The sequence below is a fragment of the Thamnophis sirtalis genome, unplaced genomic scaffold (assembly GCF_051295495.1).
Source record: "Thamnophis sirtalis isolate CommonGarterSnake01/CBP01778 unplaced genomic scaffold, rThaSir2_p1.2 scaffold_2, whole genome shotgun sequence".
Lineage (NCBI taxonomy): Eukaryota > Metazoa > Chordata > Lepidosauria > Squamata > Natricidae > Thamnophis > Thamnophis sirtalis.
In genome coordinates this window covers 43,660,815-43,675,752 of record NW_028261382.1, presented here as the reverse complement: position 1 = coordinate 43,675,752, position 14,938 = coordinate 43,660,815, and the positions used below count along the sequence as shown (strand labels likewise).

The following is a 14,938-nucleotide window of genomic DNA, read 5'->3' as shown; positions in this document are numbered from 1 at the left end:
GGGAGGCTCCTCCCTTTTGAGGGGGCTCGTCAACCCCCCCGTCCTATTTCCCCAGGATTGATGGAAAAGGGAGGGAGGGGGGAGTTTTCATCCTTTCTTTTTTCTCCTCCTTTGATTTTATTTTCCCCTTCTATTTTTCCCTCCGACTCCCGCCTCCTTCCTTTCTTTTTTTCCTTTTTGCTTTTCTTTTCCCTTCTTTTTTTTCTCTGCCCTTTCCGCCTCCTTCCTTCTTTCCTCTCCCTCTTTTTCTCCTTCTTCCTTCCTTCTTTCCCTTTTCTTCTTTTATTTGATTTCCCCTTCTTTTTCTCTCTGCCTCTGCCGCCTCCTTCCTTCCTTTTTTTCACTTTGGCTTCCCCCCCCCCCCTCCCATCCTCTTCTACTTTCCCTCCCTCCCCTTCCCTTCCTCTCCCTCTTTTTCTCATTTTCCTTCCTTCTTTCCTTCCCCTTTCCTTCTTTCTCTTCCTTCCTTCCTTTCTCTTCCCATCCGATTCTTTTTCTTTCCTTCCTTCACTGCCTCTCTCCCTTTTCTTTCCCCCTCCCTTCTGTCTTTCCTTTTTTCCTCTCTTCTCCCCTTTCCTCTTCCTTCCTCTTCTCCCTTTCTCCCTGTCCCCCTCCCCTCCTTCTTTTCTTCCATTCCTCCCTTTCTTTTTTCTCTTTTGCTTTTCTTCTTTTATTTTCCCTTCTTTTTTCTCTGCCCCCTCCCACCTCCTTCCTTCCTTTTTCCCTTTTGCTTTTCTTCTCCTACTTCCTCACATTCTACTTTCCCTCCCTCTCCTCCCTCCCTCTTTTTCTCACTTCCCTTCCTAATTTTCTTTCTTTCCTCTTCTTCCTCCCTTCCTCCCCTTTCGTTCTTTCCCTTCCTTCCCTCCTTTCTTTCTCTCCCTTCCCCTTTTCCTTCTCTTCCCATTCCATTCTTTTTTCTTCCCTTCCCTTCTTTTATTGCCTCCTTCTCTTCTTTCTTTCCTTCTTTCCTCCCTCCCTCCCTTTCCCTCTTCCTTCCTCTTCTCCCTTCCCTCCTCTGCCTTTTCTCCTTCTTTCCCTTCTTGCTTTTGCTCTCTTCCTCTCCCTTCTCTTCTCATTCAATTTTTCCTTCCTTCCTTCCTTCCTTCCTTCCTTCCTTCCTTCCTTCCTTCCTTCCTTCCTTCCTTCCTTCCTTCCTTCCTTCCTTTCCCTTTCTTCTCCCTTCTTCAGTGCCCTCCCTCCTCTTTCTTTCTGCCTTCCTTCCCTCTGTGGCTACATTTGCCTCTTGCCCTTTTTAAAAAAAAAAATAGTGCATCATTTTTTGGGGTTAGGCTTCATTTTGACTCTTCCGTCCCATAAATATTTTACGCCACAATTTCTAAATATTAAAGGACGCTTTGGTTTTTGCTGCATCTCGACTTTGGCAATTTTTAAGTCGTGTGGAGCACAATTCCCAGAATCCCCCAGGCAACCATGTCTCATTGCTAGCTGCTGGGGAATTGTGGGAGCCCACACAGCTTATATTAAAATACTGCCTTGCCTCGCTTCTAAGCATTTCACTGCTGGAGGCCAGGCTGCTGGCAAATCGCAATTCTTTATTCAATTTAGAGCTCTTGCATCTACAGAGTAAATTTTTATTCTTTTTTAATCTTAAAAAGCAGGAACGTAGGACTATTTAAGTGGGGGAAAAACGGGTGAAGCGGAACGAAGGATCCCAGAGAAAAGTTGCACTCGGAAGCAGAGGACACGAACCCACCGGAACCGTGAGGTACTTCCGGCTTGTGGATTACCCTTTCCCCTTCCCCTTTTCCATGACTTAAACGAACACAAATGCCCGTCGTTAAGATGGCGGACCGGGGGGGGGGAAAAAGCGCCGCCGCTCTAGTCAGGCTATTCAGAGACGCGCTCTACGCCCTTTGGAGGCCGAGGGGGTGGCGGCGGCGGCGCTCACGTCACTTCCGGCACGCCGACCCGGTGCGGACGGGGAAGTGGGCGGGGCTAAGGCACTTGGCGCAGCTGGGCGCAGCTGGGAGGTCGCGCGCTTGAGGCTGGCCCGGATTTGTGGGGAGGGGGGCGTCTTCTGCCCGCCCCCAGCCCAGATTTGAGGCAGTGGGGCCAGAGAGGCAGCCGGGGGCTCGGGGGCCCGAGAGAGCAGGGGAGGGTTAAGGGAACCAGGTATCTGGGGAGGCGACGAGGGTCCCAGGTGGCCGAGGGAGGGGGCAGAGGGGGGGGCAAAAAAGGGCATTTAAGGCTCTCAGGCCCAAGAATAAGGGGGGGAGAGGAGGGGGCAAGGGAACAAAGAAGGGGGGCTCCAATGAGAAGGGGGGGCTCCTAAGGAACCAAGATATTGGAAGGGGGGGGAGAAAGGAGGATGGGAGGGGGGTGTCCCAGACCTCTGAGGATTGGGGGGGTGCAGGGGTGAAAGGGGGAGAGCAGCAGGGAGGTAGGGGCAGAGGGACAGATAGAATGGGAGGGGCTCCAAGATATTGCAGGGGGGGGAGAAAGGAGGATGGGAGGGGGGTGTCCCAGACCTCTGAGGATTGGGGGGGTGCAGGGGTGAAAGGGGGAGAGCAGCAGGGAGGTAGGGGGAGAGGGACAGATAGAATGGGAGGGGCTCCAAGATATTGCAGGGGGGGGGAGAAAGGAGGATGGGAGAGGGGTGTCCCAGACCTCTGAGGATTGGGGGGTGCAGGGATGAAAGGGGGAGAGTAGCAGGGAGGTAGGGGGAGAGGGACAGATAGAATGGGAGGGGCTCCAAGATATTGCAGGGGGGGGAGAAAGGAGGATGGGAGGGGGGTGTCCCAGACCTCTGAGGATTGGGGGGGGGAGTGCAGGGGTGAAAGGGGGAGAGCAGCAGGGAGGTAGGGGGAGCGGGACAGATAGAATGGGAGGGGCTCCCAGATATTGCAGGGGGGGGGTGTCCCAGACATCTGAGGATTGAGGGGGTGCAGGGGTTAAAGTGGGGCAGCAAGGAGATAGGGGTGGGGGGCTCGAGATAGACTTCAAGGAGAATGGGGGGGGCTCCAAAGGGTCCCAGATATTGCAAGGGGATGGGAGAAGGGAGGATGGGGAGGGTGTTCCCAGACCTCTGAGGATTGGGGGGGATGCAGGGATGAAATGGGGGGGGAGGGCAGCCAAGAGATAGGGGTGGGGGGCATAGATAGAATGGGAGGGGCTCCTAGGATTCCTAGTTATTCCAGGGGTGGGAGGATGGGGGTGACGATTGGGGCGGGGGACCCAGAAGTGAAAGTGGGGCAGCAGGGAAATAGGGGTAGGGGGCCTGAGGAAGCAGGGCTTCAATGACAGTTGTAGGGGGGGCTCCTAAGGAACCCAGATATTGCAAGTGTGGAGAAGGGAGGATGGGGGTGGGAGGGTCCCAGACCTCTTAAGGATTTGGAGGGGCAGGGCTAAAAATGGGGCAGCTGGGAGAGAGGGGTCGCCCGAGGAGGTAAGCAAGGCTTCAGGGAGAATTGGGGAGCTCCTAAGCGGCTCAAACATTGCAAGGGTGGAAATAGGAGGGGGAGGGGGATCCCAGACCTCTGAGGGCTGGGAATGAAAGTGGGGCAGCAGGGAAATAAGGGTGGGGGGGTACGAGGGGGGCTTTAAGGGACCCAGACAGTGGAAGGCCGTGAGTAGGGAGGATTGTCCAGGATTCTAGGCCTGCAGGGTGAGAATCCCAGAACCTTCCCCTCCAAGGGAGGGGCGGCAGGGAGAAAGGCATTTGGGGGGGGCAGCTTGAAAAGCACCCCAACTTCTTGTCTCTTTCCTTTGCAGCTCCTGCAAAGCTCCAGCACCGGATCGAAAGGGTGGGGCGGCTGCTCCTTCTTCACGCCCCACGAGGAGATCCAGACAGATATCTTGACTCTCAGTTGCTTCCCCCCCCCCTCACCCACCCACCCACTCAGGATCTCCCATGGAATGGCCGGCCCTCCTTTGACTCTGCCGCTGGAGGGGTCGTCCCCCCCACCTCCCCGAAGGATGTAACACGCCCTCGGTTTCGGGGGGGTGGCAAGAAGAGGGGGGGCTGCGGTGGTGGTGGTGCGACACCCCCTCCCTCCCTCCTCTCTTTCTCTCTCTCTCTCTGCAGTCTGGTGGGAGGGGGTGGGCATGATGGCTGCTGCTGCTTCCTAGCCGGGGAAGATGGAGAAAGTCGTGAGCAACCTCAGCTCCATCGTGCCGGCTTCGCGGCTCACGCCGGCCTTCCCTCCTGCCGTCAAGTTGGGCCTGACGACGCTGTACACGACGTTGTACGCCTTGCTCTTCTTCTCGGTTTACGCCCAGCTCTGGCTGGTGCTCCTGTACCGTCACAAAAAGTTCAGCTACCAGACGGTCTTCCTCTTCCTCTGCCTCTTCTGGGCCGCCCTGCGCACCACGCTCTTCTCCTTCTACTTCCGGAACACGCTCAAGGCCAACCACCTGCACCCCTTCTTCTTCTGGCTCTTGTACTGCTGCCCCGTTTGCCTCCAGTTCTTCACCCTGACCCTCATGAACCTCTACTTTGCCCAGGTAAAGGCCGTTCTGCTTCAACCGTGGCCCCAGGGGGTTGTGGGTAAATGGCAAGATGGGAGGCAGTGGTCCCTAAGCCTCCTGGGTAAATGCTCAGCTAGCCACGTGGCAGCTGGGGACTTATGGGTACGGAGGAAAGCAAGAAAGAATATTTGTAGGTCAGTGTTGAGATGAGGGGGTCCTTGGTGCTCTCTGAGCTTGGTGGTTTTCTTGCGGGCGTTTCATGACCCAACTAAGAAACTCATCAGTGCTAGAAGGGGGAAGGAGGAGGAGGAGAATTGTGGGGTCCTTGGTGCTCTCTGAGCTTGGTGGTTTTCTTACCGACGTTTCATGACCCAACTAAGTAACATCATCAGTGTTAGAAGGAGGAGGAGGAGAGTTGTGAGGTCCTTGGTGTTCTCTGAGCTGGGTGGTTTTCTTGCAGGCGTTTCTTTACCAACTAAGTAACATCATCAGTGCTAGAAGGGAGTAGGATTTGCAGAATAGAGGAGGGGGAGGAAGAGGAGGTTGTGGGGTCCTTGGTGCTCTCTGAGCTTGGTGGTTTTCTTGCAGACGTTTCAAAACCCAACTAGGTAACCTCATCAGTGCTAGAAGGAGAAGGAGGAGAGTTGTGAGGTCCTTGGTGCTCTCTGAGCTGGGTGGTTTCCTTACCGACGTTTCATGACCCAACTAAGTAACATCATCAGTGCTAGGAGGAAGAGAGTTGTGAGGTCCTTGGTGCCCTCTGAGCTTGGTGCTTTTCTTGCAGACATTTCACGACCCAACTAGGTAACATCATCAGTGCAAGAAAACAACCAAGCTCAGAGAGCACCAAGGACCTTTTGCAAAGAGGATAACTTGATTAGCACTGACTGATCTTCCATGAATTACATCTTAGTTCTATTTGCTGTGTGCATGTTTTACAGAGATCTTAAGTAGAATAAATTACAATTCTTTATAGAATGGAATTCCTCGTTGGCCAAGTGTGATTGGACACACAAGGAATTTGTCTTTGGTGCATCTGCTCTCTCTGTACATAAAGAAAAACAAAATAGAACCCATCTTCAAGAATCGTAGGACAACACTTAGTGATAGTCATAGGTTACTAATAACAATCAAATTGTACTAGGAAACAAATAAGACAGTATAAATGTTAAAAGATACAAGCAACATGGTTATAGTCATAAGTGGGGAGAGAGAAGTACTAGGAAAGAAGAGAATAATAATAATAATAGTAATACAGTCTTAGTAGATAATTTGACAGTGTTGTGGGAATTGGTTGTTTAGCAGAGTGAGGGCATTGGGGAAAAACTCCTTGTGTCTAGTTGTCTTGGTGTGCAGTGCCCTATAGCGTCGTTTTGAGGGTAGGAGTTGAAACAATTGATGTCCAGGATGCGAGGGGGTCTGTAGATATTTTCCCGGCCCTCTTTTTGACTCGTGCAATATTCTGGTCCTCAACGGAAGGCAAGTTGGTAACCGTTGTTTTTCTGCAGTTCTGATTCTCCTCTGAAGTCTCCGTCTGTCTTGTTGGGTTGCAGAGCCAAACCAGACAGTGATGGAGGTGCAGAGGACAGATTCAATAATTCCAGACTCAAAAATTATATATCTATTTTGAACACACACACACGCACACCCGCCACTCCAAACCAGTGTTTGTCAACCTTGTGGGCTTTTAATATGTGTGGACTTCCAACTCCCAGAATTCCCAAGGCGGCATATTGTCGTGATACACTGATTCTTTCTGTAGATAATTTAATGGGATTTTATCTGTTAGTGATAAAAATCCACAGTATTCATGAGCAGTTATCCCAATTCACAGCAAAAAGTCTATAAACTTGTATTTTGGGTCTCAAATCATGTTATGATTAAAGTAACAGGATTGCTTTCTTTCCATCCAGGATGCCAATTAAAAAAAATATATATCATAGGGAAACCCCCCCCCCCCCACACACACAACAGAGTGTTAATATTTTGCGTTGTTAGCACTTCTGTGTTCAGAAAAAGGGCAAAAGGAATGAACTCACCACCTTATCAAAACCACAAGGAAACCTTATCAGTAAATTAAGATAGCAGAATAGCTAGTGGTTTAAAAATGCTTGCAAATTGTTTTTTCACTCTTTGTCTCTTTCTCTCTGTCTCTCTCTCTCTCTCTCTCTATCTGTCTTTCTGTCTCTGTCTGTCTTTCTCTCTCTCTGTGTGTGTCTCTTTCTCTCTGTCTCTTTCTCTCTGTCTTCTGTCTCTGTCTGTCTCTTTCTCTCTCTCTCTCTCTCTGTCTCTTTCTCTCTCTGTCTCTTTCTCTCTGTCTCTTCCTCTCTCTCTCTCTCTCTCTGTCTCTTTTTCTCTCTGTCTCTTTCTGTCTCTCTGTCTGTCTCTCTTTCTCTCTGTGTGTGTCTCTTTCTCTGTCTCTTTCTCTGTCTTCTGTCTCTCTCTCTCTCTCTGTGTCTCTTTCTCTGTCTCTGTCTGTCTTTCTCTCTGTGTGTGTCTCTTTCTCTCTCTGTCTCTTTCTCTCTGTCTTCTGTCTGTCTGTCTCTCTTTCTCTCTCTGTGTGTCTCTTTCTCTCTCTGTCTCTTTCTCTGTGTGTGTGTGTCTCTTTCTCTGTCTCTTTCTGTCTGTCTCTTTCTCTCTGTCTTCTGTCTCTTTCTGTCTGTCTGTCTTTCTCTCTCTCTCTCTGTGTCTCTTTCTCTGTCTCTTTCTGTCTCTGTCTGTCTGTCTCTTTCTCTCTGTGTGTGTCTCTTTCTCTCTCTGTCTTTCTGTCTGTCTGTCTTTCTCTCTGTGTGTCTCTTTCTCTGTCTCTTTCTGTCTGTCTGTCTTTCTCTCTCTGTCTCTCTTTGTCTCTCTGTGTATCTCTTTTTCTCTTTCTCTGTCTTTCTCTTTGTCTCTTTCTCTGTCTGTCTGTCTCTCTCTTTCTCTGTGTGTGTCCGTCTGTCTGTCTCTGTGTCTGTCTGTCTCTCTCTCTCTCGGTGCATATATCCCGTCGATGTGCAGAAATTGACATGTTGCTTTTGTGTCTGCAAGCGGGTTGCAACAACTGAGTTGCCTAATTGCAGCTGAGTAGCAACTCCAGCACTTTGGATATGTGTGTGGTGCATATCTTGCTACTGTGAAGTGTGTTATCAGGAGGAGGACTCTCAGATAAGGAGAGGGACAGGGACAGTGTGCAAAATTATTCTGGTTTAGCAGAATTGTGGTTTGTCGGCCCACTTTTTGTAAGCTAAGAATAGAATTGATGCATTTCTTGGCTGTGCATTAAGACAGCTCCCTTAGGAACCAAGTTCAAGGTCATTCGGTCATTTTGGCAAGGAATTGGCTGTGTTCCTCCCTTCATTTGAGACAGGAAGCTAAGATTTCTTACCCCCTCCCCAAGCTTTATAGAACCTGGTGCCTTCTCTTGCCCTAGTTCCCATCATCCCCAGCCACGGGATGGCTTTGGGTAATAGGGAACGTAAGCTTGAGAAAACCCTGTTTTCCCTGGCCTTTGGAATGCTTCTGATACAATAACAATGGACTTATATGCCACTTTGCGGTGCTTCACAGACCCTCTCTAAGCGTTTAACTCAGTCGGCATCTTTCCCCTCAACTACCTGGGTCCTCATTTTACCCACCTGGGAAGGACGGAAGGCTGAGTCAACCTTGAGCTGGTCGGGATCGAACTGCTGGCAGTGGGCAGAGTTAGCCTGCAATACTGCATTCTGGAAGGTAGGTAGGTAGGTAGGTAGGTAGGTAGGTAGATAGGAAGGAAGGAAGGAAGGAAGGAAGGAAGGAAGGAAGGAAGGAAGGAAGGAAGGAAGGAAGGAAGGAAGGAAGGAAGAGTCAACCTTGAGCTGGTTAGGATCAAACTGCTGGCAGTGGGCAGAGTTAGCCTGCAATACTGCATTCTGGAAGGTAGGTGTCTTACCCCCCACAGTATTTTTTTCCAGAGAGTAAGTCATCTGTGTACCAAGTTTGGTTGAAATTGCTTGAGGCGTTCTAGAGTTATGCTGGAACACACATACACACACACACACAGCCATTTCTATAGATAGAAGATAGGTAGGTAGGTAGGTAGGTAGGTAGGAAGGAAGGAAGGAAGGAAGGAAGGAAGGAAGGAAGGAAGGAAGGAAGGAAGGAAGGAGTCAACCTTGAGCTGGTCAGGATCGAACTGCTGGCAGTGGGCAGAGTTAGCCTGCAATACTGCATTCTGGAAGGTAGGCAGGCAGGCAGGCAGGCAGGCAGGCAGGCAGGAAGGAAGGAAGGAAGGAAGGAAGGAAGGAAGGAAGGGTCAACCTTGAGCTGGTTAGGATCAAACTGCTGGCAGTGGGCAGAGTCGACCTGCAATGCTGCATTCTAATAGGAAGGGAGGGAGGGAGATAGCAGTAGCACTTAGACTTCTATCCTACTTCACAGCGCATTACAGCCCTCTCTAAGCGGTTTACAGAATCAGCCTATTATTCCCCCCCAGCAGCCTGGGTCCTCATTTTATCGACCTCGAAAAGCCAGAAGGCTGAGTCAACCGTGGGCCTGGTGAGATTCGAACTGCCAAATTGCAGGCAGCTGGCAGTCAGCAGAAGTGGCCTGCAGGACCGCCCTCTAACCACTTTAAAACATAACATTTTAATGGCATCCCACTTCTAGCAGATGCAGGCAGCGCCTGCCCCATCAAAATAGAATCGAAGCGGGCCGCTGAAAACCCCCCCTCTGCCTCCCCCCCCCCACCCTCCCCCCCCCTAAAATAAAACCAATGGTCAATTTTATTCTCCTTTTCAGGTGGTTTTTAAAGCCAAAGCGAAATATCGTCCTGAACTGATCAAAGGCCTGTGAGTATTTGTTATTTCTCCAGCGTCTTCATGGGGTGGAAAAACCCAGTCCTTGACTTACAACCATTCACTTCGTGCCCGTTCAGTCACGACGGCAGCTTACATCCGTTTTTCACACTTTCACACTTTAACGACGGTTGCGGCATTCCTCCGTGATCAAATTCAGGTGCTTGGGCCGCTTGAGAGCAGCAAGAATTGCATTTGCACAAGATTGGAGAAATTAGAACAGCCCGCCTGGCGGAAACATAATTCGAAAAATACTGGATAGGTGCAGAGATGGATAGATTGACGTTGAAAATAAAAGATAAAGGAGATAAAGAGTATTATTCAACATGGGATAGGTTTTTCAGTGGTTAGATATCAGAGGTAGAAATTAGAAGAAAGATAAATAAAAATAGATAAATAAATACATAATAAAAATAAACAAAAATAAAAAATAAACAAAAATAAGAAATAAATAAAAATAAATAATAAATAAAAATAATAAATAAAAATAACAAATAAATAAAAAGTTCGGATGCTTGGCAACTGGCATGTACTTATGACAGTTGCATTGTCCCGAGGTCACATGACCCCCTTTTGCGACCTTCTGACAAGTCGAGTCACCAGGGAAGCCGGATTCGCTTAACAATCAGATTTACCAGCTGCAGGGACTCGCTTAACAAATGTGGCGAGAAAGGTCGTAAAACGGGACGTAACTCATTTGACAACGGTCTGGCTTAGCGGCATAAAATTTGGGGCTCGATTGTGGTCGTAAGTCGAGGTCCACCTGTGTCGTCAATGTTGTTTATATTATAGGGGCTTTGTTGGTCCCGAAGAAATAAGTTGTGGGATCTTGTCAGTCGCTCCTTTCTCAGAGTTGGGTTGTTTTCCCCAGGTTGCTGGTGCGAGGGGCGTGCTTCGGGGCCAGCGTCCTCTTCCTGGCGGTGAACGTGGCGTGCGCCGTGCTGGTGCGGGCAGGCCAGGCTGAGCCCTGGGCGGTGGTCCTCGCTCGAGTTCTCATCAGCGACTCGCTGTTCGTGCTGGGAGCCGTCTCGCTCGCCCTCTGCCTGTTCCTCGTGGCCCGTGGCTCCCCCTCGACACGCATCTACCTGGAAGCCAAGGTGCCCCCTTTGCTTTTTGCCCTGTTGCAGAATATTCTCTTATTCCATTCCAGTTCATTCCATTTTGTTCTTCATTCCAATATTTCTTTCCTATTCTAGTCTGTATTCTATTCCTATTCTTCTATTATGAATTCTATTCTATTTCTATTCTATTATGAATCCTAGTCTATTCTATTCTATATTCCAGTGTTATTCAACCTTTTTTGTGCAAAGGCACACTTTTTTTCATGAAAAAAATCACGAGGCACACCACCATTAGAAAATGTTAAAAAAATTTAACTCTGTGCCTATATTGACTATATATAAAGTAATTCTCCCACAGCACACCTTACACTATGTCATGGCACACTAGTGTGCCGCGGCACAGTGGTTGAAAAACACTGCTATATTCTATTCCTATTCCTATTGTATTATGCATCCTATTCTATTCTATATTTCTATTCCTATTCTATTATGAATCCTATTCTATTCTATTCCTATTCTTCTATTATGAATTCTGTTCTATTCTATATTCTATTTCTATTCTATTATGAATCCTATTCTATTCTATATTCTATTCCTATTCTTCTATTATGAATTCTATTCTATATTCTATTCCTATTCCTATTCTATTATGAATCCTATTCTATATTCTATTCCTATTCTATTATGAATCCTATTCTATTCTATATTCTATTCCTATTCTATTATGAATCCTATTCTATTCTATTCCTATTCTTCTATTATGAATTCTGTTCTATTCTATATTCTATTTCTATTCTATTATGAATCCTATTCTATTCTATATTCTATTCCTATTCTTCTATTATGAATTCTATTCTATATTCTATTCCTATTCCTATTCTATTATGAATCCTATTCTATATTCTATTCCTATTCTATTATGAATCCTATTCTATTCTATATTCTATTCCTATTCTATTATGAATCCTATTCTATTCTATTCCTATTCTTCTATTATGAATTCTGTTCTATTCTATATTCTATTTCTATTCTATTATGAATCCTATTCTATTCTATATTCTATTCCTATTCTTCTATTATGAATTCTATATTCTATTCCTATTCCTATTCTATTATGAATCCTATTCTATATTCTATTCCTATTCTATTATGAATCCTATTCTATTCTATATTCTATTCCTATTCTATTATGAATCCTATTCTATTCCTATTCTTCTATTATGAATCCTATTTTATTCTATATTCTATTCCTATTCTATTATGAATCCTATTCTATATTCTATTCCTATATTTCTATTATGAATTCTATTCTGTATTCTATTCCTATTCTGTTCTCTCCTCCGGGATTGGGTGGCCTATAAATAAAATTAAACTTGAAACTTGAAACTATTATGAATCCTATTCCTATTTTTCTATTATGAATCCTATTCTATTCCTATATTCTATTCCTATTTTTCATTTCTCTTTCTATTCTATATTCTATATTCTGTTCTATTCCTATTCTTCTATTGTGAATCCTATTCAATTCTATTCTACTCTATTCTATTCTATATTCTATATTCTATTCCTATTCTATTATGAATCCTATTCTATTCTACTCTTCACTATTCTATTCCATTCCATTCTATTCTATTCTATATTCTATTCTATTCCTATTTCTATTCCTATTCTTCTATTAAGCGACGCGGTGGCTCAGTGACTTAAGACACTGAGCTTATCGATCAGAAAGGTCGGCAGTTTGATGGTTCGAATCCCTAGCGCCGCGTAAGGGAGTGAGCTCCCGTGACTTGTCCCAGCTTCTGCCAACCTAGCAGTTTGAAAACACGTGTAAAAAATGCAAGTAGGAAAATAGGAACCACCTTTGGTGGGAAGGGAAGAGCGTTCCGTGCGCCTTCGGCGTTGAGTCATGCCGGCCACATGACCCCGGAGACATCTTCGGACAGCGCTGGCTCTTCGGCTTTGAAAAAGAGATGAGCACCGCCCCCTAGAGTCGGGAACGGCTAGCACATATGTGCGAGGAAAACCTTTACCTATTATATTTTTCTAGCTTTTAAAATTATTCACGGTTTCCATTTCACCCTTCCAGTGCCTCTTACAGACCGTAGCAAAAATGTATTATGATGCCCCAAGCTTGGTGTCTTAATCTGAAATAACTCGCCTGCAGACTAATCGCCTCTTTCTGAACAGGGCACTACGCTGTGCCAGACAGCGGCCATGGGGGGAACCATCGTCCTGCTCTACGCCAGCCGCGCCTGCTACAACCTGGCAGCTTTGGCCCTTTCCTCCCGCACGCGGCTTGACTCCTTCGATTACGACTGGTACAACGTCTCCGACCAGGTGAATCCTTTTGGGGGGGAAGCTGAAAGCAGCTGTGGGGGGGGGAGGGAATCTCCAGCATCTTGGACTACGCTTTCTGTTCTGACCCCCTCCTTCGTCCAGGAACAAAAGCCGAGACATGCTTAATGAGAATGTCCTTTAATAGCAAGTCCAGACTCTCGGTGGCTGAAAGCCAAGTAAACAAATAGATAAGGAGTTTGGCAGCAAGTCCGACAAACCTTGGCAGCAATGCAAACAAACTCTGGCAGCAATCCAGCCTGCCAAGTTAGTTTCTCTTTAGTCCAAGCGTTGACTTCTGCAAGAAGGGCGTGGCACAAGCAGTCTCTTTTATAGTCTGGAGAGGAGCCTAATGACCGTCAGTTGAGCGTAATTACCTCCTATAGTTGTTCTTGACGCCGAGTAGCCCTTCGACGGCGTGCATCCCGGAACAACTCACTGCTGGTTTCTGGATCACTCTCCCTTGTCTCCTCCCCACTGGTCCAAGGCTCAGACGCCTCCTGGTGGCCAACCAGCCTCTCTGCGCCCTGCTCAGAGTCGGAACCCTGTCCAGGGTCCTCCACATCCTCCAGGGCCAACTCATAGGGCCCCTCGCTGTCGGAGTCTGGTGGCAGCTCCAACGGCTCCTGCTGGGAGCTTTCCATCCTTCCCTCCCTTGAACAAGGAAGCCTGGGGCAGTTTTCCCCAGGGCTCCGAAAAGAAGAATACTCAAATGCCCACTTCCGTACTATCCGACTGGCAAAGCTGGACGGGTGGCTGGTAGCCCATTTATACGCTGTCCTCGAATTGTGACCCTTTAGGGAGCCCTGCCCATCATGGTCCTAAATTGGAACACCCACATAACCAATAGTTTTTTTTTATTCTTCCAATTAAATTGCTTATTTATTTTTGTTACCTAACAAACATTTCTTTTGTGAACAGAGTATTGTCTGAAATCCCCCTTTAACTTTCCCACCAAAAGACATCACTCATTTTACATTATACTTCCCTTATTTCCAATTTTAGCCGTTATTATTTTCCTTCTGTTTCCAATTTTGAGTTTTTAACATGCACAAACCATATAGTTTTTTTTTCTTTCTCCTTCAAAATAAACGATTGATCCGTTCTTTTCCATTTCTGTTTTCCATTAACAACAGGAACCTTCCAAGTTTCAAGTTTGATACAATCAACACGACATAATTATTTATCAGCTTTAAGGTTCTTAATATAAATTCCCGCACGTTCTAATTCAAACATATTTTTTACCTTGTTAACAATCTCTTTCTACTGGGTCATATCATTCTGCTCTTCTCCTATTTCTATTTTTTTTTCTCTCTTTCTTCTTTTACCACATAACCAACTTGGTTTTATGATATTTCAACGGTGGGATACTGCCAACAAATGTAAATAAGGCCCAAAGTAACCCCCCAGGGAGGTCCATCGCAACTTGGAATATTTGCTAAGTGACCAGTCATAAACCGAGGAGTGCCTGTAAAAATTTGGGAGTAAAGAGGTGTGTTTTATGACCTGGTCTCTTCCCCCCCCCCCTCTTCCAGGCCGACCTCATAACCGATCTCGGGGACCAAGGTTATATCGTATTTGGACTCATTCTTTTCGTTTGGGAGTTACTGCCCACTTCGCTGCTGGTGGGATTTTTCCGGGTGCATCGGCCGGCTCAGGATATGGTGAGTGGGGCGTTCGGAGGGGAAGAGACTCTGGATTTTAATGGCGGCGCTGATATCGGGGGCGCGAAAGAGCTGGAGACTCTAGAAAGAGTGTAGAGAAGAGCAATAGAACATTCTATTCTATTCTATTCTGGAGACTAAAATATATGACGAATGGTTGCAGGAACTGGGTGTGTCTAGTTGAATGAAAAGAAGGACTAGGGGAGACATGATAGCAGTCGTCCAATATCTCAGGGGCTGCCCCACAGCCATTTCTATAGATAGAAGATAGATAGGCAGGCAGGCAGGCAGGCAGACAGACAGACAGACAGACAGACAGATGATTAGATAGATAGATAGATAGATAGATAGATAGATAGATAGATAGATAGATAGGGAGGGAGGGAGGGAGATAGATAGATGATAGATAGATAGATAGATAGATTGATAGATAGATAGATGAGGGAGATAGATATAGATGAAAGAGATAGATGATAGATAGATAGATAGATAGATAGATAGATAGATAGATAGAGTAGATAGATAGATTAAGGAGGGAGATAGATAGATAGATGGATAGATAGATAGATAGATAAGGAGGGAGATAGATGATAGATAGATAGATAGATAGATAGATAGTAGATAGATAGATAGA

At 46.6% G+C, this 14,938-nt stretch overlaps 1 protein-coding gene across 1 annotated transcript in view; it reads left to right on the top strand.

Moving 5' to 3' along the window:
- The first annotated feature begins 3,562 nt into the window (after positions 1 to 3,562).
- GPR137 (G protein-coupled receptor 137) overlaps positions 3,563 to 14,938 on the top strand; it is a 23,737-nt gene continuing 12,361 nt past the window's right edge. The window contains exons 1-5 of the mRNA XM_087705213.1: positions 3,563 to 4,467; positions 9,190 to 9,239; positions 10,117 to 10,342; positions 12,494 to 12,643; positions 14,176 to 14,304. Of these exons, the coding sequence (XP_087561339.1) occupies positions 4,102 to 4,467; positions 9,190 to 9,239; positions 10,117 to 10,342; positions 12,494 to 12,643; positions 14,176 to 14,304 (921 nt within the window). The 5' untranslated portion in view covers positions 3,563 to 4,101. The remainder of the gene's footprint in view (positions 4,468 to 9,189; positions 9,240 to 10,116; positions 10,343 to 12,493; positions 12,644 to 14,175; positions 14,305 to 14,938) is intronic.